A 26,430-nucleotide genomic window follows, 5' to 3' on the forward strand; every position below is an offset into this window, starting at 1 on the left:
TTTGGATTTAGTTGTTCAGAAAATGAGTTTTTATTATGGACTAATTCGTTATTATTAACTGCATAGGCTGCAATTTGTTCCCAATGCTTTTAGATTTATTCTTACCATTTTTTTGTTGATCGGTTTCCATATGGCATTTCTGTGCATTAGAAGGGATAGGTTACTCCGTTATAAATTTTCCCAATTTTCAGAACCTTTTCCTTTGACTTGTGATTAGGTTTTTTGAGCAAAACACTTTTTTATGTGGGCCTGTCTCCACTCCATTAATATATTATAATTGTCTTGCTTTTTGGATAATAAAAAAAAGTAATAATTTCCATTGACAGTTGAATTAGTTCCAATTAGTTAATTGCTAACGTTTTAGCTGAAAACCTATTTGTTTTCAAGGGGTAATTGCCGAAAACTCCAGAGCCAGCGATTCGTCGGACAGTAGGAGACGATCGTCTTCAATGACAACCCGTTACTCGTTATTCGACGCATTGGATTTAGAATACGCTTTACTGAGGGCGGCTGCCAGAGGCAGCGTGGGACCATATTCGTTGAGCGAAAGCTTGCACAAATTAACGTTTACCCAAAGCTTAGCGTTTCCCGCACTGGCGCGTGGACTGGCAGGAAAACGAAGAAGATCTCACACCCAAAATAGCAGCAGACCACTGGATCCGTCAGATACGGGACTGAACGCTTTCGCAAAAGTCATTACAGTACTGGTGCTGGTGTTAGTTAGTGTTTTAGTGTTCGCTGTGGTCTACAAGTTCGTGAGGACGTGAGGAATGTTTCTAGCCCCCGGCGGGGCTAGAAGCGGAAGATTTACACTGAGCAGAAACGATAGTTCGCTCAGAATCGGCATCAATTGAAACAAATTTAAAGATGTAGTTAGGTTTATTACAGACAGAATTTAATGTGATAAGTAACGGGTTGTGATGTGATTAAATAGATATTGTAGTGTGAACGGTTAATTTGCAAACCGTTGCACCAATTTGGAACGTTAATTTCGTCTCCAGTTTCAGTTTTGAGTAAGCGTAAGTAATATTAAATTGTCTAATAAGCCTTGTAATGAATATTAGTCATACGCTTTGAAACTGAATTGCTTGAGAAAGCATTTTAAATTTTTACATTTATTTATACCTGCCACCATGATAGGTCGAACTTACATAAGAAATTATAAAATTGCACAAATATTAAAAGATTCCTTCGACTTAGATTTTATTGAAATTGTCTTTTGTAACGATAATCTTTTCAAGAAAGGGGAATTCACTAGATGAAGTTGTTCATGAGTTACCCAACCGAAAAACAAGGTATTTGCTTAATGTAGAAGGCAATGTGTGTTCCAATCGCAGTGATCCATCTGTCCTGAACGTTGTAAAATAAGAACAATCGAAGTTAGAAATTCTTTCAGGTATTAGGCAAGCGAAATTAACAGTTCCAAATGATGCACTGGACCAGTTGCAACAAATAAAAGTGTGTGCTTGTCAGAAAGTACGTTTTTGTAAGGCCATGTCGTGATCTGTGTATTAATTTGATTGTTGGGCTGTTCATATATATTGCGCCAGTGTACTCAAACATAAGCGAAAACTAACAGTTATTTGAAGATCAACTTACTTTTAACATACTTTATTAAATTGAACACTACCTTGAAGCAAGTGACATTTATTGTGATTCAAGGGCAAATGAAAACCATCGCAACGAACAAAATTCTTGTTAAATTCACTTGTTCCAACCCACAGTTGATTTGCAGTGTGTTTTCCTGATGTACTTGCGCGATTTTTCTGAGATCTATTGTTAAAATTATTTAAACAATTTGTACGTTCACATAATCATATTTTCATTCACTTCACAAAATTTCAGTATAAATAAACATTAAAACTCCTGTCGATGACATTTTGAAATGTTTGTTAAAGGTTTTCATTTGAGGATTCATATCTGATTTCTATTAGAGATTACAGCCTTCAATCATTTTGTTATATTTTGTAGCCACATGTTTGCTACCGAACCCAGCGAAAATAATCGAAACAAAACTGGTTGAAATGAAAGCCTACAATGTTGGTCAATTAAAGAAATTTTATGTCTTGTGACTCTTGAAATTAAAAAATCTATTGCATTGTACTACACCAGAAATATTAAGCTAATTTTATTATCAGATATTTTACCTCACGAGATTCTTTATTGTGATGAATCACTTCAAATATGAAATTAATGTTAAGTAAGTTTATCATAATCTTTGTGATTACGATTTATATTAATAATTTATGTAAATAAATCTTTCTGTTTGTAACCATCGACTTTGAATTCGAGGTTTGAAAAGTTCCGGTTTTGGATTGAAAATAAAATAAACTTCGATTTAGAGCAACTAGGTTTATTGTTACTAATAACACCTTAGTCTACACAGTTGGCAAGATTTCTTTAAGTGCGTTTCGAAATTATATGCAGTTACTTAGCGTTTTTATTTGATCCCGTAGTTTAAACATAAATATTGATCAAAAAATATCAGTACCAATAATTTAGGTGTAGGTCAGGTTGTACAGTAAGCAGATTTGCCATATATAAAAAAGGATTTAGGTATAAATATCGTTCTGAGCATATCGATACAGAGTTTCATTTATTTTTAGTTTTAGTTAGTTAGTTTCTACGTTTTAACACGTCAGGTTTTTGCTACCAATATTTAACTTCGGCGTTGTTGAGCTTGTAACAACGGCTATTAAAGTTATATTTTAGAGTTAAACAAGTAAAATTATAGATTTGCTTTCGATTTCACTAAAAACCTGTAAAAATTACTTTAGGATCTCTTAAATCATTGCTAGGTCTGCTATCTTACAGTAATCAAATTAAGCTAAAAATTGAAAAATATATATAATTGAGAGTTCTAGTTAATTGCAGATGTACTAAAAATACAATTTTAAAGTTCTCATTAGACATGTAATCAATAAACTCTCTACGATGTTTTGAATATATAGTAATATAGTAATCCCCTCCATATTTCAATGGCTCAATGAATTTCCTTTTGTCTTTTGAATTTAATGTGTTTGCAACCACCATTGACGGTAATGTACATATCAATCCCAAAATGACTTTAAAAACGTGTTAAAACTTCTATATTGAGTATTGATTATTCAAGATTACTACGTATGTATCTAATGGAGAGCAAACAACCCTTTAGAAAATTAATTAAAAAAAACAACTACGAAATCATTACGATATGTTAAACAATCATAAAACTCGAATCCTAGATCCTATTGGAGATCCATGATTGTACCTTGTCCCTAGTTGGCTCCTATTTCAGCTGTATACAACTTAGTACTATAGGGGTTTTACGATGAACGTTTTTAGATGCTTCCAGATCAATTTATTTATATACATTCTCGCGTTTTATATTTTTTTACAAACATCTTCCCCGCCTTGCTTATTTAGGAATTATTCACAACCTAGTACAGCTAGTTAGAATACGTAAAATTCTCGCGTTAAATAATCACCTCAATCAATATAATAGAAATTAGGAATCGCAGTTACTCAATAGCAAAGTGGCTTCATTCGAATCCTTCGACTGGTTTTCGTCCTCCTTTTGTTCCTGCTCAGAGTTTTCCGTTTCAAAATTGAAAACTTCGTCGTCTACTTTGTCGGAGCATTCAATAACAGTTTTCTCGTCCGACTTCGACGATTCGTCTTCTTCGTTTACAGTTTCCATGGTTGAGACTCCGATTTCAGGAGAGACAGGAACCGTTGGCGGAGTGATCTTACCGGCCTTTCCTAACAGATAGTATGTCATTAGCTGGCCTTTGCCTTTTACCGCCACCAAGCCTCGTTGCTCGAACTGATAACCGAACGCCTGCAGAATCTGGCAGGTCTCTTCGGTAACCTATAATCGACCAACGTACAATTTAACAGTTTGATGATAGATGGCGCCATCAGGTTGCTTACTTGAATGCATCCGACTTTGCCAGTGCTTTCCATCCTTGAGGCAACGTTAACAGTGTTACCCCAAATATCGTAATGGGGTTTGCGAGCCCCTATAACCCCAGCAGTGATAGGACCGTGGTTTATACCTAACTTCAACACGAAGTGGTTGAATGACTGCTCGTTGATGCTCTGCAACGCTTTTTTCAAATCAAGCGCGAATTCTACTAGTAGGGCGAGGTGAGCCCATCTAATTTCGGTTGGGTCGTCGGGCTAAAACAGGAAAAAATCCTATTGGACAAGGTATGAGTGTTTTCAAAGAATCATTAAGGTAAACATTATTATTGTTTTGAAAACTACTATACCTTGAGTCTATCGTACCTAACCACTAAGAAAACAAGATTGATTTCGAAAAATCGTAGCTTTGCGAATCGTCTGCACCGTACTCCCATTTCTCCTGGTATATGGTTTTTTCCAATAGAGTAAGTGGTTTTCAAGAAAATACTTGTTTTCTGAAACCATGCAGTACGGGGTAATACTAAATGACGTCATCGCGTCTAGATTGAACGTTAAGATAATTTTGAGACAGGAGAACCAGTTCTGTTCTTAACTTCAGGCAGTCAACTCGCTTTTGTTGTTATAAATCGTTCCCGTTTTTAACGACAATAAAATTCTTTAAGCAAATTAAAGTTTTTTAAAAAAGTGTTTCTCTGATCAACAAACGTAACTGGCGCAGTCGGAGCGGATTTTTCGGTAATTTCGCAAATTTCGGACAAAAGTCGCCGAAGCGATTTATCGACGAACCGTAAATTCAAGTTCGGAACAGTCAAGAGACATCGTGATCTTCGAAGAGGACAAAAATCGCCTCCGGATTGAACTATGTGCAGGGGAACAGGACCAACTTCGTCCAAATTAGACTAGGAAGACCTGGGAGCTAGAACACATCTCCGGTTCCTATAGGCGTTAACCTAGGAAGAAGAAAAGAAAAAACAAACAGTCGAAGAAACCAAGCAATGAAAATCCCATCACTCTAAGTCGAATATTCCAATTTCCATTTTCCATTGTTCGTGTAGTAATTGTAGTTATAAGAGATTCGTTTAAACCTTAATTTTATCCTCGTACTGTTTTATGTCAATAACTTTCGATAGTATAGACGAATTGATCCGAAATTTTCTAGACATTAGCTTAGACGAACAACTTGATAATACATCTCGAAGTAATAAAATGGCATTAAATATTCCTCTAAGATTCCAAACTGATAACATTGCCCCATTTGATGGCAATCCGAAATTATTAATTAGATTTGTTACTTCTTGCGAAAATCTTTTACTAGCTTGTCGTAATGCACCAGATCAAAATAATGTAAATATAATAATTCTGGATGCAATTAGAAGTAAATTATGTGGTAGAGCCGCTGATTTGATTTGTAGCCGAAGTGAACTAAATTCTTGGCAATTAATTAAGAACGTTTTAATTCAAACGTTTAGTGACCAGAGAAGTATTGATTGTTTGATTCAAGATTTAATTAGTATGAAACCGTTAAAGTCTGAAACACCTCTCCAATTCGGCATGCGAATCCAGGATGCTAGAAGTCTTTTGTTTTCCAAATTGAGTTCAGAAATTCAAGAAGTAAATGAACGAAATATTAAAATTAGACATTATGATGATTTTGCATTAAAAACTTTTATTAATGGATTACCATACCATCTGCAACTAGTAACTCGATTAAAGAATCCGGATAATTTAGAACAAGCACTGGCCTATGTAACTGAAGAAGAAAATTTCGTATATTTCAAAACAGGTCATAATAGCAATTTAGCTAATACAATGTATAAACCGCAACCAAGAATGAATCAAAACTTTGTGAGAACGCCAATGAACCTATTTAGACCCCCCCAGTCTCAAAATTTTCACAATAACCAATCTAATTTTAAAAATATTCTAAATCAAACTCCTCAAATGCCAAATCAAAACCAATTAAACTATAGACCAATGTTTAGACCATTTCAAAGTCCGCCACAGAATCAACCAAGACCTATTACTTGGCAACCATATAATAGACTTCCTAATCAACAACATCCGATCTTTGCTAATCAACGTGCAAGTGCAATATTAAGACATCAAACCGCTAGAAACCAAAATATTCCGAAAAATAATCAATCAGAACCTATGGATACGAGCTCAGGAAATACACGTATGTTTCCGAAACCTAATTTTGTAGCTCAAGAATTATTTGCACAATCCGTGACAAGTAATGGTAATATTCCTGATCAATCGACATCAGAATTAAATTATTCCCCTATACAAGGAAACACAACCCAACAATTTGAAAATTATGAAAATACAGTGAAAATATTAATATAGCAGAAACAAACTTTATTGATAAAATGGAGATTGAAGAAAATTGTTTAAGCACTTCCCAAGATAATATTTTGAAACAAAATTTAAAAAACTTTAGATTAAGTCACTGTAATTCGGAAGAAAAAAATACAATTCGAAAATTATGCTTAGAATATCGAGACATTTTTTATTGCGAAGAAATTCCTCTTAGTTTTACTAATAAAATAAAACATAAAATTAAAGTAAAAGATGAGACCCCTATCTATACTAAAAGCTATCGTTTTCCCGAAGTACATCGCGAAGAAATAATCTCTCAGATTAATAGGATGCTCGAGCAAGGCATTATAGAACATTCTGATTCACCTTGGTCTAGCCCAATTTGGATCGTCCCAAAAAAAACTGACGCATCGGGAAAGAAAAAATGGCGTTTGGTAATTGATTATCGTAAGTTAAATGAGAGAACAATCGACGATCGTTACCCGATCCCAAACATAGCCGATATTCTCGATAAATTAGGTAAATCAAATTATTTCACCACTTTGGATTTAGCTTCTGGCTTTCACCAGATCGAAGTAGACCCCAATGATGTTTCTAAAACCGGATTTTCCACACCTCACGGACATTTTCATTTTAAAAGAATGCCTTTCGGTTTGAAAGGAGCACCAGCCACCTTTCAAAGGGTTATGGACAATATCCTTAGAGGTTTACATAACGAAATTTGTTCCGTCTATTTTGACGGCATAATTATATTCTCGGTTTCGCTCGAAGAACATATCTAAGACTTAGACAAATTTTTAATCGTTTGAGAGAAGCTAATCTAAAGGTACAACTTGATAAATCGGAGTTCCTTAGGAAGGAAGTTCAGTACTTAGGACATGTTATCACGCCTAATGGTGTCAAACCAAACCCAGATAAAATACACGTAATTAAGAACTTCCCAATACCCACTACTCAAAAAGAAATTAAAAGTTTTTTAGGCCTACTCGGTTATTATAGACGCTTTATTAAAAACTTTGCGAAATTAACTAAACCCCTAACTCTTTGTCTAAAAAAAGAAGCGAAAGTAATTCATTCGCCCGAATTTATACAATCTTTCGAAACTTGTAAAGACATGTTAATAAACTCGCCTATTCTACAATACCCTAACTTTGGAAAATCATTTAACTTAACTACCGACGCTAGTAACTTTGCTATGGGTGCAGTGCTCTCCCAAGGAGACGTTCCTAATGATAAACCTGTGGCTTATGCTTCTCGAACATTAAATAATAGTGAAACTAAGTATTCTACAACCGAGAAAGAACTGCTAGCAATAGTGTGGGCCTGCAAACATTTTAGGCCGTACATGTACGGAAAATTTTTTTAAAATCTATACAGATCACCGACCATTGTCATGGCTTTTTAATCTGAAAGAACCTAATAGTAAGTTAGTACGTTGGCGACTTCGTCTCGAAGAATTTGATTATGAAGTTATCTATAAGCCAGGAAAATTAAACGCGAACGCCGACGCCCTATCGCGAATTCAAGTTAACGCCCTTGAAAGTGAAAGTATATTGAATGAACCTGGAAATATAAATGAGGACATAGTTGACTATTTACGACACTTATCCGAAAATGTCATAAACGATAACCCGATAGCACCAAGTACAAACCAACAAAATTTAAATATCGATCACCAAACCCATGTCGAACTAATAGATACTGTACATTCTGACAGTAATCAAGAAGCAACAAATGAAGGAATCCGAATTTTGGACGAAATTATAAATAATAAATCACACCAAATAATTGTTACACCCAATATACATAACGAATTAATAATAAGTCAAAACGATTTCCAAAAACTTAAAATTCTGGAAGTAAAAATTCCAAAACATAATGAAACCTTAATTCTAGATTTATTGAAAAAACACACATCTCTAGGAACTAAATTTTATATTTACTTTCACGACAACACCCAGTATAGCGAATTTAATAATGTGTATCGTAAATATTTTTATGAGAAAGGACTAGAACTCATTAAATGCACAAAATTAATAAATACGGTTAGGGAAAAGGAAGAACAGATAATGCTAATCAAATTTCATCACGAGGGAAAAACAAATCATAGAGGTATTATAGAAACTATTGAGCATTTAAAAAAGAATTATTGTTGGCCAGGAATGAAACATGATATTATTAATTATATTAATGCATGCGAAATATGTCAGGTCGCAAAATACGCTCGAGACAAACCTTACAGTCCATTAGCTTTAACAGAAACCCCGAGCAAATCATTTCAAATTTTACACATAGACGTTTTTAAATTCGACGGTCAGAATTACTTAACAATAATTGATAAGTTTTCTAAATTAGGGCAAGCATTTAAAATTACTAGCAAAAATGCAATTGAAATTTGTAACTCTTTAATGCACTATTTTACATTCTACGGAATACCAGAAAAAATTATAGCTGATAATGGTACCGAATTCAATAACGAAACAGTAAAAGAACTGCTAAAAATTCATAAAATATATATTCATTTTACTACCCCCGGTCATCACGAAAGTAACTCACCAATAGAACGTTTCCATTCTACGCTATTAGAACATTTAAGGTTGTTAAAAAATAGATTTAAAAACGAAACAAATCTTATGGAATACGCTATAGTCGCTTATAATAGTTCCATACATTCAGCAACTAAATTTACGCCTTATGAACTAATATTAGGGCATACAGCATCTCGGGCCCCCAAGAATTACTAAACAATACGTTCTATTCTGAATACGTTAATAATCATAAAACTAAACTGCAATCCGTATACCAAAAGGTTACCGAAAATCAAGAAGGACAAAAGCAAAAGATTTTGAAACGTCACAATACCAAAGGACCAGAACAATTCCAGTTTAAAATAGGGCAAAAGGTTTATAAAAGTAACGATAGAAGAAATAAAAAACAAAATAAATTTAAAGGACCTTTCGAAATTGTCGAAATTCTACCTAATAATAAAGTCAAAATAAAAAATAATAAAAATAAAACGGAAATAACACATATAAAGGAACTAAAGAAACCTGTTTCTGTTACAGATTCCTCCTTTTCTACTGCGGATTGATGGCAGAATAAAGATACCCAAAATTTCATAAGATTGAGAATAATCCAGGATTATTCCCTTTTAAGTTAGGTAACGCACAAAACCAAATTGACCACTGGACATTTGTTCAAATTTTCGATATAACAAATCTAATTAAAGAATATCATTATATATCTAACTCAGCGACAAAATTAAGAGAAGCTTTCGAAAAGCATAATAATAGTGCTGGCTTTAAAATAGAATTTTATAATTCATACCATTTAATAACTACATTAGAAAATAAAATCAAACTTGGAATCTCACAAATAAATCCTGAATATACTATAGAACAAGGTAGAGAAAAACGTGGAATTATAAATGGCCTAGGTTCTATTATTAAATTTATAACTGGCAACCTGGATAACGACGATGCCGAACGTTATGATAAAGCTATTGAAACACTGTCATCTAATCAAAATAAAATTAAATCTTTAATCATCCTAGATAATTCGATCGATTTAATAAAATAATTAGTTCACTGGCATATAATCAAAATATGCTAGAAAGTAAATTACTACTAATAGAAGATAGTATTAAGAAAACAGATATCCATAATATTGATACTTTTAACTTTCTGATTATAGAAATGGTAATTTCGCAAGTTGTGACGCAATATCAAACTATTCTGCAAATTTTGGACAACTTAGAAACATCAATAACATTCTCTAAACTAGGCACATTGCATAATCCTTTAATTGAACCACACGACTTGATAGACGAAATGAAAACAATTGAAAAGACTTTAACTAAAAATAATAAATTGCCATTTGAATCTAAACTTGAGAATATACTTCTTTTTGAAAAAGTAAGTAATATAAAGGGTTATTCAAAACTGAATAAGATAACATTTATTATTGAAATCCCGTTAACGGAAAACGAAAACTACAATTACTTCCAATTAATCCCCTTGCTTATAAAAATGGATTCCTACAAAGCAATCCTTCCCATGGCCGGATTCCTAGTGATAAGTGAAAATAAATACATCTTAACGAACACACCCTGTAAGGAAATTAGTGAAGGAGAATTTATTTGTAATAATGGTAATCCAACACAGATTAATAAGTTATCACCTTGTGAAGTTCATCTTCTCCAATTTAAACAAAATGTGTCAAACTGTAAACTTTTCCCAGTGATAATGTCGGAGTGCAAGATCCAGAAACTATCGAACAATAAATTTTTAATAGTGTCTCCGAAAAAAACCGTTAGCGTTCAAACGTGCGGCAAGGAACAAGAAAGTATTCCCCTAGAAGATCCGTATTTACTGGAATTGGTGCGAGAGTGCCAAATAAAGTTAGAAGGAACTGTTATAAAAATCTATGAAGAATCAAAGATTCGACATAAAAATATTGAACTCCCGTCGATAAACTTTAGAACCCTAGAAATGGAAAGACCGACGTCGAACATTGAACCACTCGTCTTAGATGATATTCAACTGGACGACCTGAACACGATTCGAGCTACCTTTAGGCTACAGACTCAAGAAATCAAAGAATTAACCAACCCTATTAGAACAAGAGATGTCAGCATCTGGACAATAATCCTTTATGTATAATTGTATTTTGCTGTTATGTTAGTTATAGGGTTATCGTCTTTAAAAAGAAAGATCACACGAAGGTTAAAGATGAAGAATACCCGACGGACACGGTTCACCCCCTTCAGCAGGGATGCTCACACTTATGAGGGGAGGAGTTACATGCCAATAAACTGCTTACCTTAGTATAATTTAATCGCACAGTGTGCATTTAGATATCGCTTTATTCCGTTTATGTAATTGTATACAACTTAACGTTAAGATAATTTTGAGACAGGAGAACCAGTTCTGTTCTTAACTTCAGGCAGTCAACTCGCTTTTGTTGTTATAAATCGTTCCCGTTTTTAACGACAATAAAATTCTTTAAGCAAATTAAAGTTTTTTAAGAAAGTGTTTCTCTGATCAACAAACGTAACTAGGGCGAGAAATGGTGATTTTCATTTGGATTTTTTCAAATATCTCGGACAGCGTATGTGAAAAACCGTAAATACAAAAGTTGTAGCTCTCGATGTGGCCTATAACACTATTTAAACCAATTGGCCATACTTTTCAGGAATTTTGTTTTAAGGCTAATAATTTAATAGCGAGAAGTATGATGTTCAGGGTCTTTTAGATTTTTGTCTATAATTTGAAAACCCGGTACATAATCGAAAAAATGCTTGAAGTAGAAGTTATAGTAATGAATTTTTGGCATCTCTTAGTAAAATAATTTTGCCGATCAAGTTAAAAGTTTTCAAGAAATTTTGTTTTTTCTGGAAGAAAAACAAAAATTTCAAAATTAAAAAAAAAATGCTACGTAAATCTTGATTGTTCCCAGTTTCTACGGTTTAGATGTGGATGTGGACTTTTACTTCTCTATTAAATTTGATATCGATAGCTACAAATTCGAGGCATCTATTACATTTTTGAATGTGGTACAGAATATCCCGAACACCCTGAACAATATGTGAAAACCTAAAATACAGAAGTTTTAGCAGTCTATACGGACTATATGGTCGCGTGAAAGAAAATGGCAGCTGAAACACAGCCGTCTAGTTATGGTAAATTATCCATATAAGGGGAACCCAATTTTCACTTTTTTGCAATTTGCCGGCGCACCATGTACATTTTTAAAAAATCATCAAGAATAAATAATTTTGGCCAGGATCTCGCGCGTCTTCTGGGTCAAGAATTTTTTCGATGGTCTACACCGTTTTTGGGAAATGATTTTTTTCTCGATACTCTGCAAATCCGGTTTTGGCCCCCCAATTTCAATAGGTTCCGTTATATTTGCGTTAATTTTGAAATCGATAGCTACAAATCTCAGATAGTTATCGTGTTTCATAGCGATGTACGAAAAACAGAAGAAAATCGCAAAAAATGACAGACGCCAATTTCCAATCGCAGTCATTTCCTATGTGCTTATGTATCTCGTGGCCAGTTTAAAAGGATGAAAATTTCAGCATCATGGCTTCAACGGTTTCGAAATTATTCGCGTTTTTATGAAGCGTCTATAGAGAATGGAGAACCGACAAACAGAAAAAAAAAGTTTCTTTTTTCGACGCTGATCATTTGTGTACCAATGGGGATCCCCGAGGACCTCCCGTTGCCGAGATATGAACTTCCTTGCCAAGCGAAAAATTCGATTTCGCGGATTTTTCGAAAGTAGCAAGGAATGACCATACCGTACCTGATAAAATATCGCTGATTGCCCGGTCACGATATTATTTTTTGCTGCGTTATTCGTCTTATAAGTATCATTGATTTTGGATTACAAACAGAACATCTTAAATATTGTAGCAAAAGCGGAAAATTTGGTGACACGCAAAATTGATTATTGTGCTAAGTACTCAAGAGCACTTCGAAACATAAAACCCGCGCGAAACTTCGTTGAGCGAGTGCTCTCTCAAATATTGAAATTAAGTTATAAGCGCGGAGGTGCAATTTTTGCCGGCAACAAATTTCGTTAATGCTATTTAATTAAATTGGCAAGTTTCTCTGGAAAATCGGACAATCACTCGAAACTCTACAGCAGCAGTAATGCGTACCGTAAACTCTACTCCTCTTAAGCGGTTCTAAACTTTGTCATCGGGCCCTTACTTTAACGATTAGATATTACGGAAATAGCACAGAATTTTCGCCAGGTTGGGGTTCTGTAATCTCATACGATGACGGTTGGTACTATTTTAAGAAAAAAGTACCATTAATTAATCAATTAAGTATTATACGAGATATATAAAAAGTAGAGGTACTAAAATCAAGAAAATGCAAAATATTTTACTCATTCATTTCTTTTTAGTACGAGGTACAATCTAGGTCAAATTATACTAATTTGTAAGTGACGTCATAATGTCTGCTCGAGATTTGGCCATATTTCATGGTGTTGGAGACAAAATATCCATTTTCCTCTTTAAACTTTCGCTTCATCGTTTTCAATGTTACGTGATATTTTCTAGCTAACCCAATGCAGATTATGCTAGATTCTTATTAAATTAATAAAACAAAACATTATCTGTTTTTTTGACTTATTGCTAAATTGGCGACATTATATACACCCTTTCTTGCTGTAAAATCTTGTTCATATCGGCTCCCTGATAGATAGGCGCAGGGACAAGCAGTTTTCGCTAAATAAATAAAGTGGAGGTAACAATATACGCCCGTCATCCTCACATTGGATTGGTTTGAGATGGTAGTTACTGATTTTCTTCCTGCCAGTAACCACTAACATATAAGTTTTCAATTTGTCACTTATTTAGATGCGTATTGAAATATAGAATAATATACTAGGCGATTCATTCATAACATCACTGTTATTTTATGAAGATCAATTTGAGCTAACTTAATACGGTGGAGAAATAGCTCATTTAAATTTCACGTCTAATTTATTGTTATATAGGGTATTACAAAAAAATAGATCTATCCAATAACTAGATATTTTCTCTATAATAGCAGGACTTTCCATATTATTTTCCTTTTAAGGCTTGACAGGGGTTTAAAGTAAACTTCTAAAATTACTTCTTTATTATTACGAAATTATCGGGTATTTCGAGATATGTCCTTGACATTTGATGCATACCATTTGCTTATTTATTTGTTTATAAATTTGAGCAGTGATATTTCACTGGTCTCTAAGCCTTAATTAAAAAAAAACGATATTCGGTAAACAATGTACACAATTTTTTTTTCAAAGAAACTTCTACAGGCTACCGTAATAATATTTACAAAACTTCTGCATTCCACGTTTAATCAATCATTCTGTTGGCTTTTTCAGAGCTTAACCAAGACTGAACAGAAGTTTTGTAAATAGTACAGCGAATTAATGTTTTTATTACTTGCACCATTTTCCTGTAGCTATTCAAAGTACTTCAAAATTTAATGACGATGTAATTGATATCTTAGTCGACTTTCGTTGCGATCCCTAAGAAGCCAAATGCCACACCCTCTGCTGACCATTAAAAGTGTTTGTTAAGGTTATCCACAACCGAATTTTCATGACCCTCGAAACGGACATAAGAAACTTGCAGTTCGATTTTAGAAATGGGATGGGTACATTGTTTGGCACTAATGAAGAAGATACTTCTCAATATTGAACAGTTTTTGCGGTTTTACTAAAGGGTTTTTTAAGCGATTGTAGCTTTATACATTGTATCTATAGAAGATGGTTACTCGTTGCGCCGTCAGATATGATTTGCATGTTCCATTCTGAATGCAGTAAACGCATTTGATTTCCTCAAATGCCTTCAACTTCTCTACGTCCCGCAAATACGTTCTCTTTTATACTTCTTCGGTTTGTGTATAATAGTTCAGAAGAAAAACAGTTTTAACAGCTTTGCTTTGTGTTTAATAAATAGTTTCTCGCAAGCTCATAGAATTACTGAAAAAAAAATAGGACTAAAACTTCTCTAACTTTTTTGTGTTGTGTAAAAATTTATATATTTTACAATTTTCTTTATTCAATTAAAAGAGACTGCACGCCAAATATTGCTTGAAATGTTCCAGACTAAATAAGAAAATTGGACACAATCAATGGATATAAGATCTGGAAATAAAGAAATAATTTAATGGATATAATCAATATGCATTTTAGATAGTTAACTTTGACACCCTGTATAATCAAAGCAACCCTTTAAATAGAATTCGACATATTATGTGATATTAGTTTTACAAAGGAATATATGGTTAAAGCATTCGCCTACTTTCTTGTATGTCCCTGTATATTAAATTAATCCAGTGACAAATAAATTCGTTCATCCGATTTCAAAGCGTCGTCGACGGTATTAATTTATTCACAAGATGATCCATTGTTCCCACTATTAGTATCTTAATAAATGGTGATTCATCCTGAGACAAATTGGGTCACGGATAATCTTTCAACACGCGAACTTTTGAAGGGCGGAGTTACCAAAAGTACGGGGAATTTAATTTTGAGGACGAGGGCTTCAGCTAAGCTCTTAGTATATTTCCTTTAAATAACCGCAAATAGAGAATATGTACAAGAAATTTAGACAAATTGATTCCCGTCCTTACCTTTATTTGTCTCGTTGGATTTAGGCCACTGGCTGCCATGTAAGTCGAGCCGATTGTCTTTATTTTTATTATGTTATCTTGATATTGGGGAAGCTCTAACAGCTAAAACAAACGTCATTTCCGAACTCGGAACAGATTTATTTGGTCGTTACTTACCGCATCGAAATCTGAAATTACTTCGTTTAGAAACCTCAAACATTCTAACCCCTGATTATTTACAGTTTCTTCTGAATAAAAGTCTAAAACAAAGCGAAAAAAATTTATGTAAATGTTTCCCGGTTCAAAGACGACGAAAACGGCCCGTATTTCTCAGTAAATCACACCGGAATTGAGTTTTCCAACTTTTTAATGAAGGTTTTAATTTGGCAATGCGATCTCCGTTATTTTAATTAAAAAATTTTGTTTCTTTTAGAATTTATGGCGGAATCTTGGAGCAGCACCGGCATAATAGGCGGCCTTCTCGCAGCAGTGAGACGTTAGAGTAGAGTAAATTTTAAATTAATGAAAATTACATAAAAAAGTATTATTAATTACTAAATTAATTAATTACAAAAAAAGAACATTAAATTTAAGGAGTAGTATGTACTAAATTTGACAATAAAAACATCAAATTCGAAACTACGGCCATTCACTAACTCAAAATATAACGACCAATTTGAAAAATGCTTTGGGTTTGATAACCAATATTACGAAAATAAAATGTTTCCCTACCTGAAAAATTAGGCATCGAGGCGAACAAAACCCCCACCTCCGCGTAACTCTGGGAGTATAGTTCGTCATGACTTCTGTTTTTATTTCCCATAAAATGAGCCGCCACGTGCGGCGGTAAAATGTTATACACCAGAGCTTCGTTCCTCCGTTTCATATCTTCCGCACAGTGGCGTTGCTCCTCGACTTCCGAGCGCCAGAGGAACAAAACTCTAGCTACCTGCTCCATCTAGAAAGCAAACGACTCGCTTGTGGTTCAATTCTTGGGAGTTTCCTAAGGAAAACTCACGTGTCTCGCCAGGAACGCTAAAGCCAGAGTTGCGGTGAGCAGAAGACCAGACAGCGAGGATTTCCCCTTCGTTAAACTAAAACAGAAAACCCAATCTGCAGAGGGTCCAAGGAAAAACAAGGAAAAAACTTCTGCTATACCATCTTCCGAGGGATTTTAAAATTTATGAAGAATACTTTCTATTTTCCCCATGTTCCTTTCCCCTCTATATTTTCCAAGAACTTTTTAAAGGACAATGAAAATGAATAATTATATTATTATAACCTAACCTGGTCCAGTGTGTTCCGTAATCCTCGCTTTCGCCGCAGTCGAGTGTGTCTGGCAGCACAAAGATATTCACAAAGCATTGTGAGGCCGAAATAATAACCATTAAAAAAGTTTTCCACAAGTACGAGAGGCAGGCCGGCAACGACGACGCAATGAGTATCAAGACGGCAAAGTACGTGAAGTAGGATGGATATAAGCAGGCCTCGTTAATATTGTCCGTGTCTGAACAATTTTCTCGGTTCGTGGCTTCCTGAATTCGAACGCAGGAAATCTGAAACCGTAGGAGTGAAGCAATGCGAGAACACGGCAATATAATGACCTCACCGTATCTACAACGTTGATAGTACCTATGAGAATAACGCACATTGTTGACAGTATTCGTCTAAGTAGCATGGACTCTTTAAACGTTGTCCAACATCTTGACTAAAATATTTTCAAAAGTGATTTATACTTTGGTAAGAAATTATAGTTGCCTTACCACAGCTGGAAATTCCTCTGCTATGGCTATCAAAACTAGGATTATAAACACTACATTTTCCACGCAATAGGTAATATCTACAGAGAGGTCGCTGAAAAAAAAACAATTTCAATATTTGACAAGGTAGCCAATCTCGTAACAATAGCTTTGTGGTTTTAACTAGATTATAGACCAGAGAAATTCAGGAATGTTACTTATACTATGTATAATATCGAGAAGATTTAGATTGACGATTTTATGAAACAGCATGATACATTTATTCATAAAAATACAAATTCGATTATTATATATTACATTTGACCTATGTCTCAGAACGTTTCTTGTTGAAATTTTTACTGGAAATATAATCTACATCCAAAAGAGAATATTATTGTAGTTAATGAACTGAAACCTATGGGTTATTCGTTGAAATAGAACACCAATAGCTTTGGCCCTCTGCCATAAATAAATTGTGGAAAAAATACAATACATAATGACCAGGTGCCGCTCTCCTTCTTGTTACCTGAAAGTCACTAATCGGAAGGTTTTAGTCCCTACAACTACTGACAAAAATGCACCTGAATCTGAAAATCACGCATATTCAAGTGGGTTTTATATTACAGGACCAACAAAATTAAAATCAGCTCTTGAATTAGAATTATGTGTTTCTAATATAACATAACATAATCGTGTAAACTAATTCGCTAAAGTCATTGCTAAAGTAATAACGGTTTTTGACAACAAACTTTAAGTTTTAATACTGCAAAAAACTACAGAACGACGAAAAAAAAAAACAAATCACGTAACAATATATCTGAATCATAAAATTTTAACCCGCTTGCAAAACGTTATGGAATTCACTCAGGTAACTTAGCAGCGCCAGGAAAGAAATAAGTCACACAAAGTTTTATTTCCACTTCCTCTAAAGTTCTCTGGTCTTGAAAACTTTAAATTGGAATTCTCGTGAAATTCCTCTTTGATCTGCACTGAAAGCTCGTATATCTTTCATAATAACTCGAGGTTATTTTAAGACGAAAATATAGGAAACAAACAAACATCGGTGGCCGTTCTATTTTACACCAACTTACCTCGGCAATACTATAAACATACTCAGTCCTATCGCTAATCTCACTATGAAAAACATGAACAACGTAAAACTAGAAAACGTTTCCGTATGAACGTGATATGATTTTTCCTTTTGGGGATCTGTGAAGGCCAGACTAACAAACTTTGTGTTTTTAGACAATTCCCTAAAACAAGACGTGATAAAATTCGGTACAGATTGATAGTGTCGATTTACTTGTGGCCGTCTCGGTTAACTAACTCTTTGCGGAGTCGGATTTTGAAGTCTGCGGAGTCTTCTCTCGCTCTGTTTGACTCTATGCCCTTGAAGAAACATAGAAATATTTAAATACGGCGGAATAGAAGTATTTGCGATTTGGTTTACTAAGCAACGAACGAGTAATCTTTCGGGTTGTAAATAATCGACTTTTTAAGTTGTTTACTTCAAATGTAAAACAGTCACAAGTAAAAAATTTGCAGAAATGTACAGAATTTGGCCAAAAACTTTTCAACAATCTGTCAACGAGACATATTTTTCCTAATTTTTTAAATAAATACTAATCTATTAAATTAACTAAACTAACCCCATTGAATACATTCAAGTCGTCTTATTAAAATTTTTGAAAACCATGAGTTAGAGAAACAAATACACCACTAGTTCTTCCAAAAGTTTGGTATTAGAAACCGCTACAGTTTTTCTGTCCTAATTATGCTCGCCTGAAACCAGGTAGAAATTTATTTTACTTTCAATTCATTTGTGATTGCAACAGAAGAAAATTCTGGAAATATATCCACAATTTATAAGGGGACGATAGTAATAAACATAAGAAATTTCATTTTAAAGATAATTTTGAAAACAAGAAGCTCGTATTTTAGGCTTTTAATGCCATTGATTTTATGGCTTTGACCACTTTGATAATTACCAAGATATAAATATCACTTTTCCCTGTATTTGTTTTTTATTTATAAAGTTTATTACTTTGCTTTGCTTTGATTCCTACCTTTTGTTTTTCATTAAATTCTTCCTGATTGTAATGAAATGCAATCCTAACAATGAAGCACTGGATTTAAAAGGGAAAAGAGGATATAAATACCATCAAATTATATGAATAAATAAATAAATATATGGCCATATTCAAAACATTCCAAATAATATAGTTCATCTACTCTCGTCTGTAAAATGCCTAATTACACAGCGATCTACCGTGCCGGAAACGTCACTTTACCACGTCAGTCTCGTATCCCACAGATCCGAATCATTTCTGACATTTCTAGGCTTTTTACCGCACGAGTTTGGAAACAATCGGATGTTTTCGGAGATAGTTCCCACGCCTTGAATTTTGACGTTTGTCAGTTCTGATGGTCATGTCAGGGAACGTATTCGTTTTATTTTGCAAAAGTATATCTAAAAACTTAGAAAAAGTATAGTGTGCAACACGTTCGGTAAACTTTTTAAGTCATTCGTTTATTAAACAATCGCTCCGCTCGTGTCAAATAGACTCGTAAGTTATTATATATGCTATTATATACTATTTGGAATATAACCACCGGGCAAACAAACAAAAATGAAACAGAATATTCGGTAGGTCTTACGGATTTGGTTTGTTTGTGCTGTTTAGAAAATTACTTTTAAAAAAGTAATCAAAAACAATTCAAACTTAAATTAAAGATATAGAAAATTGCCAGCAAAATAAGTTTTCTAAAGAAACCGTTTAAAATTACGGTTTGTTATACATAAATAAATAAATAAATAATCGTTTATTGACCACTTATAAATACAAAAACGTATTTTTGAAGTCAGGAAGAGTACAAACTCGTTTATAGAATAGAAACAATGCTCTTCAAAAAACTTTTTTTAAAATTGTTTGAATTTTTTAATGAAAAGTCGTTTAACATCAATATATTTGGACCGGAAAAGAGTGTTTGCAAAAATATTATACAAATCTAGATTAAGTTTATTTTTTTGTGTAGTACACAACCTCGATATGGATGTTATGATATTGTCAGCTGTTGGAGTCATGTAGCCGTGTCTGAAAGACAGACAAACTTCAGTGGATTGCAACAAAAGTTTATAGGATAAACATACATGGTAACGTAAGTATTTTCAATTTCAAAACCCCGAACCACAGATTTTTGCAATCTAAAGGCTCTCTCGGCCTCCGTTGTGTTCCTCCACAATAGTAGTCCATATGATAAGACACTATGAAACATTGCAAAATAAACTATACGGAGAGTGTTTTGCTTGATGGAACCTCGCAGTTGTCTCAGAACAAAACCCTGAGAAGATGACAATTTACCGCACATGAGGCGACCACGTTAAAAATGCATCTGGGTAAACACCAAGGAGTTTAACCGGTTCAGATTTTTTACTTCCTCTATTGGTATTGAAAATTAGAGTCTTTGTTTTATCGGAATTTAATTTAAGTTTATTTACAAGAGAACCACTGCTCAATCATGGAGATTGCAGTAACAGCCTTTTAATTTAAATTATTTAGATATTTCTCCGATTCAATCAATGATGTGCCATCCGCATAGAGTATACTGCAAGCGATATTTGTTGCAAACACAATGGCATTTATGTATATTATTAAAAAAAGTGGATCAAGGATACAACCCTGAGGCACTTCATTAGTAATATCCAATAAAGTAGATTCCCGATCATTCCAGACAAAATATTGCTTTCTGGAAGAATTTTTGTCACTTTTAATTCATCCGGAAAACATCCCTGTTCAATGCTATTGTTTATTACTAACGTAATAGTCAAGACAATGAGAGTTTTTTTAGTTTCAAAATCACTTCCTTAAAATCACTTTCCAAAACTGCTGACATAAAAAAAGAGAAATTGGGTCTAGTTGATCTGGAGATGTAGGTCGTAGCATCTACTACTGAAGGTGTGATGGTTTTCGTTATCTCCGCTGATAGAGAAGCAAAATATCTCTGTTGAATTCCAACGGAGTAATTGATAATTGAATAGAGCTACTGTCCATGTCGTTTTAGATTTTTCATTTGATGTCAAAATTATGTTATCATAAGTTTTCTTTTTCTCCACATTTATACGAGTAGTGTGACGATATTCTTATATATATATATATATATATATATATATATATATATATATATATATATATATATATATATATATATGATGACACTATATTCCGGGATATCATCCGTTCGCTCGTTGAACTCCGACTGGAATCCTGCATCCGACTGGAATCCTGCAAATCTTGCATCCGACTGGAATCCTGCAGACGTTTCGCCAAAATCTCACTTGGCATCTTCAATGCTCGCGCTCCGAAAACACTTCGAACACTGTTTTTTCGGAGCGCGAGCATTGAAGATGCCAAGTGAGATTTTGGCGAAACGTCTGCAGGATTCCAGTCGGATGCAAGATTTGCAGGATTCCAGTCGGATGCAGGATTCCAGTCGGAGTTCAACGAGCGAACGGATGATATCCCGGAATATAGTGTCATCACATTTTTCCATCCGTGAATCAATACGTGAGAATATATATATATATATATATATATATATATTCTCACGTATTGATTCACGGATGGAAAAATGTGATGACACTATATTCCGGGATATCATCCGTTCGCTCGTTGAACTCCGACTGGAATCCTGCATCCGACTGGAATCCTGCATCCGACTGGAATCCTGCAAATCTTGCATCCGACTGGAATCCTGCAGACGTTTCGCCAAAATCTCACTTGGCATCTTCAATGCTCGCGCTCCGAGTGTTCGAAGTGTTTTCGGAGCGCGAGCATTGAAGATGCCAAGTGAGATTTTGGCGAAACGTCTGCAGGATTCCAGTCGGATGCAAGATTTGCAGGATTCCAGTCGGATGCAGGATTCCAGTCGGAGTTCAACGAGCGAACGGATGATATCCCGGAATATAGTGTCATCATATATATATATATATATATATATATATATATATATATATATATATATATATATATATATATATATATATATATATATATATATATATATATATATATATATATATATATATATATATATATATATATATATATATATATATATATATATATATATATATATATATATATATATATATATATATATATATATATATATATATAGTCGTTATTATTCTTAGCAAATTACAATGATTATTGAAATATGCTACGATAGATCAAACATGTTCGATAGGACATTTACATTATTACCTTCACACAAAAAAATGTATACATATGTAAAATGCACACAAAATATAAGTGTTTCTCATGGTAGTAAAACCTTCTGATTTCGTACTTAAACGTTCTAATATTACGCTGATTTTTATGTATGTGTGATAGGGGTAATAAAGAATAAAATTTCTGCAAATAAAAACGGAAATTCTCGATAAAAATGGTTTATTCTTCATTATTGAAGCGCGCAACAACGGAGGTAACTTTACATTGCCGCATTTTTATTTTCAGGAAAATATCGAGTTCGCTCGAAGATCGATTTAAATCAGATCGGAGTAAGATTACAGATTTGCTTTGACTAAAAACAGGAAGTAACGAGATATTCAAGCTATGCATCACCCTAGGGAAAGGCAGAAGGGTCCTACCAAAATAAAAAAATGGAGAGGCATTCCTCGTCAACTGTAAACTCGGGTTTGAACAATAATTGGCAATTTCACGGGATCATTAACTATAATGACACAAAAATGTATACTCACATTTGCCTGGTCCTCTTTGTCCCCTTTAAGGTCCGATATCACACAACTATCGGCGTCGGGAATAATCGTATCGCCATTCTGAACATCCATTTGGGGTTCAAACTGCAATAAATATTTATATTGCAATTTTGTATTTATCGCCCCGAACCTCAGTTTTTAAGTACTCTAATTGTTTGTTATTTTTTAGACGCTACTGAAGATATTAATGCAACTGTCTACAATTTTCGTCTTTTTTTTTCGCTTACCTACTACACCATCGTTTTCTTTCTACTTAGAACTAGAATGAAAGAAAATGTGAAAAATCAGTTGTGCTAACAATGTTACATAATTTAAAATAAACTCCGGAGTAATGTTGGATAACAATAATACTTATCGTTCAGTGGAGTTGAAAAAGTAGCACATTTAAAGGATTTTTTTTTTTCCAGAATCTCATTTTTTAAAGACATATCCAGAAGTACTCGTAAGAAATTTTCTAAACATTGTTAGATTAAATAAGTTAATATTTTTTTAAAAATTAACCAGGCCTCTTTTCTGGGTATATTCGTTTTAGTTTTTATTTTTCTAGCAGATATTCCTCTTTTTTAAGATTGATTTCCATTGTTGCTGATTATAAAATTGATTGTTGGAAAGGGTATGCCAATTATAACTTTTTTAAAGCCACCAACCTAATGTTTTGTAAGTGCTTATTAAGCAAAATTATTTTGAAATGGAGGATATTGTGATACGGAAGTTTATTGAGGGTACAAAAAAAGATCGTTTATTTTTTGATAGCTTTTGTAATGTTTTTACATACTAGTTGATAACATATTTTTAAGCAAGTTTATAACGTTTTTTTATAAAAAAACAATAATGCAATTAAAATTGTCACCAAAAATTAAAGACAAATGAAAAGTTTAAGACACCCAACACAACATTATTTTAAATTTTATGTCAAAAAATGTGTTGCACTTGTTTTTTCCATTTTACTTTTCTTTAGTAGAATAGTTTCATATTTACTTTTTGTTTAAATTTTAAATTACATAGCCGAACCTATTGTCATAGAAATGATGGATGATTGCTTTTAATAATAAAATAATAAATCCGTATTCACTATCAACCATCAAAATTTATGATTTCACAGTGATAAAACATACTTTTTCGCAATAAACTAATTTTGTTAAATGGTATAGGGAAAAGACAATTTTCTATTCTGCAATTACAATCACCAAAAATATAGTGCATTTATTGCTGTGACGTTTTAAGTATTTTACATTACCTTAACAGCAGACCATCGCAGGACCGTGTTAAAACCCATGCCAACGGATGTATATTCTGCATTAAGTAGGTTTTGCCTGACAGAACCGTAACGAATATTTGTAGAAACTTGAAATTTTTATTTTAAGCGTAAATGGACTGTTTTAAATTTGCTTAAGCATTGATGCTGCGGAGTATTTTCGAATAAGTAGAAGCGTTTATTTAACATCAGATCCTAAGAGTTTAACCTAAATTGCAATATGTTCGTATTTGAATGTGATCCTTTCAGTAAGTAGGTATTTATGTACCTGTTTCTCGAGCTTTGATCCTGCGAGGCTGTTTTCACTTTGTAGTTCAAATGTTAAGGGCAAGTACCTATACTCTATTTATCTTACAGGTAAGTTTCAAAATAATAATGTTTGTCTTGTGCGCCTGTCGATTAACAACTTCTTCTTGCATTTTGGTGTCTTCTACATAGTTCTTTGATTTGTAAACAACAACATTCTTTTTTGAGATTAGATTATACTCGCGGTAGATAAAGGTGCATCATAAGAATGCAGATAAATATTTATTAGAATCTTACAATTAAACGTTATTTAACACTTTGAAATGTGGAGACCGTGGAATGAAGCAGATGTTCCTCTGTTAAAAGAAGACATGGAAAACAACGCAGAATTTGAAGACGAAGTGGAGATGGTAGTCGAGCCTAACCACAATTTAGAAGACGAACTACTTCAGCAAATAAAAAAACGGATCAATTTGGCTTCGGATGCCAAACAAATTGCCAAAGAAATTCAGAAAAATTGTTGCAAATGGAATTGTCAAGAGGAAAGTGAGAAAACATGCTGGTATTTCACAAGTTTTTAAAGAGAAACACGCAGAAATTGTGTTTTAACCTAGAACTGCATAAAAAAGTACTGTATATTGTATATTAATAATGATACTATGTAGAAAAGTGATGAACGAGAACGTAATAAATTGTTACTTTGTATTAATTTTTTTATGTACATGTTTCAAGAATTGCTCGGCAAAAAAGATTGAAAACATATCCCGCTTATTAGTGTGGGCAAATAAACTCCTAGGACGGTCCTTTAATGGTTACGGCTAAAGGTCTGCTCGGCATGGTGTTCTATAAGGGGCCGCGGTTTGTGACGAGCGAGTCGAGGTTTTATGTTTCAAGAACTGCTGCGTACACAGAAGACCGAACGATATCAAAAACGCCTAGTTCCATCCCTGTCCCGAGCAGGGGCTGTATTTTATGAAAAACGTTTTTTAAAAAACGCAGCTTGGGAGTTAGTTCAACAATTAGAGACCTTATATCAAGTATTAGTGGGAGTATAACGAATAGCAGTGTGTAAATAGTTAAAGTTATGCGGAGTGCCTGTATTAATTTCACAGTCGCATTGGAAGCACCCTAAAAAATTTAGTCAATTTAAAGAGGTAATAGCTAGTGTCAGGTGTGGGGTTAATGTACCGAAGGGGTCTAGTTACAGGTACTGTCGTTCAGAAAATAACCCTTTTTCCAGTCGCCTCACTCCAAAAATAAATTAATTTCATTACTTATTTTTCAAAGAAACTTCCACAGGCTACTGTAATACTTTTTACAAAACTTCTGGATTCCTCCTGCGTCGGTTTTTGTTTAGTCGAAATTGCTGGTTTTTCACTAATCACCCTGGTGGCTTCTTCAGAGCTTGACTGAAACTGGCTCGTACTTTACTCTGTACCTGCTTATATATTGTTTGAGGGGTGGAGGGACGCTAATGAGGGGTATAAACACCGTCTCGGATGACTGATTCCAAAATTGGAGACAGGTAGAGACCGATTCGCGATTAAGATTGTTGGGTTGTTTATAGATTTCTATTGACTCTACTACTCTACTACTTTATTGACTGACTATCAGACTCTGTAAAAACATCTGTTACCCCTCACGACTTTAAAATTCCTCGTCTTTACGGACTTCCAAAGATTCACAAACCAGGATTACCCCTTCGACCTATTGTCAGCACCATTGGTTCTCCAACATATTCTCAAGCAAAATATATAGCTTCCTTATTAAAATTCCTTACAGGGAAAACTGACAGCTTCGTACTTAATTCCTTTCACTTCATTGAACAATTAAAAAGCATTACATTAGATAAACACGATATTCTAGTTAGTTTCGAAGTAGAATCCCTCTCCTATTCCTGAAATCTTCGACATCATTTCAGATATATTAATATACTTATAACCTGCCATTTTTAGATATTCTTATCAATAGAAAATCAGACCTAAAATTGGGTCATTGTGTTTACAGAAAACCTGCTCACACAGACCGATACCTTAATGCATGCTCACATCACCATCTGGC

The 26,430-nt window shown here is 33.8% G+C and overlaps 2 protein-coding genes across 9 annotated transcripts in view; one reads left to right on the forward strand and one right to left on the reverse strand.

Moving 5' to 3' along the window:
* Positions 1 to 2,173, forward strand: part of LOC132696922 (uncharacterized) — a 43,329-nt gene extending 41,156 nt beyond the window's left edge. For both annotated transcript variants that reach the window (XM_060662065.1, XM_060662064.1), the window contains exon 6: positions 388 to 2,173. In XM_060662065.1, coding sequence (XP_060518048.1) covers positions 388 to 767 — 380 coding nt within the window. In that variant the 3' untranslated portion in view covers positions 768 to 2,173. The remainder of the gene's footprint in view (positions 1 to 387) is intronic.
* A 180-nt stretch (positions 2,174 to 2,353) lies between these two features.
* The window catches only part of LOC132696948 (adenylate cyclase type 3), an 88,980-nt gene continuing 64,903 nt past the window's right edge, over positions 2,354 to 26,430 (reverse strand). For all 7 annotated transcript variants that reach the window (XM_060662122.1, XM_060662127.1, XM_060662125.1 and 4 more), the window contains exons 10-21: positions 22,851 to 22,952; positions 18,393 to 18,478; positions 18,181 to 18,342; positions 17,114 to 17,204; positions 16,960 to 17,058; positions 16,638 to 16,906; positions 16,369 to 16,444; positions 16,083 to 16,308; positions 15,528 to 15,610; positions 15,372 to 15,473; positions 3,913 to 4,161; positions 2,354 to 3,850 (exon numbers count right to left, since the gene is read on the reverse strand). In XM_060662122.1, coding sequence (XP_060518105.1) covers positions 3,488 to 3,850; positions 3,913 to 4,161; positions 15,372 to 15,473; positions 15,528 to 15,610; positions 16,083 to 16,308; positions 16,369 to 16,444; positions 16,638 to 16,906; positions 16,960 to 17,058; positions 17,114 to 17,204; positions 18,181 to 18,342; positions 18,393 to 18,478; positions 22,851 to 22,952 — 1,908 coding nt within the window. In that variant the 3' untranslated portion in view covers positions 2,354 to 3,487. The remainder of the gene's footprint in view (positions 3,851 to 3,912; positions 4,162 to 15,371; positions 15,474 to 15,527; positions 15,611 to 16,082; positions 16,309 to 16,368; positions 16,445 to 16,637; positions 16,907 to 16,959; positions 17,059 to 17,113; positions 17,205 to 18,180; positions 18,343 to 18,392; positions 18,479 to 22,850; positions 22,953 to 26,430) is intronic.

The sequence above is a fragment of the Cylas formicarius genome, unplaced genomic scaffold (genome assembly GCF_029955315.1).
Source record: "Cylas formicarius isolate icCylForm1 unplaced genomic scaffold, icCylForm1.1 PGA_scaffold_1__22_contigs__length_36826433, whole genome shotgun sequence".
Lineage (NCBI taxonomy): Eukaryota > Metazoa > Arthropoda > Insecta > Coleoptera > Brentidae > Cylas > Cylas formicarius.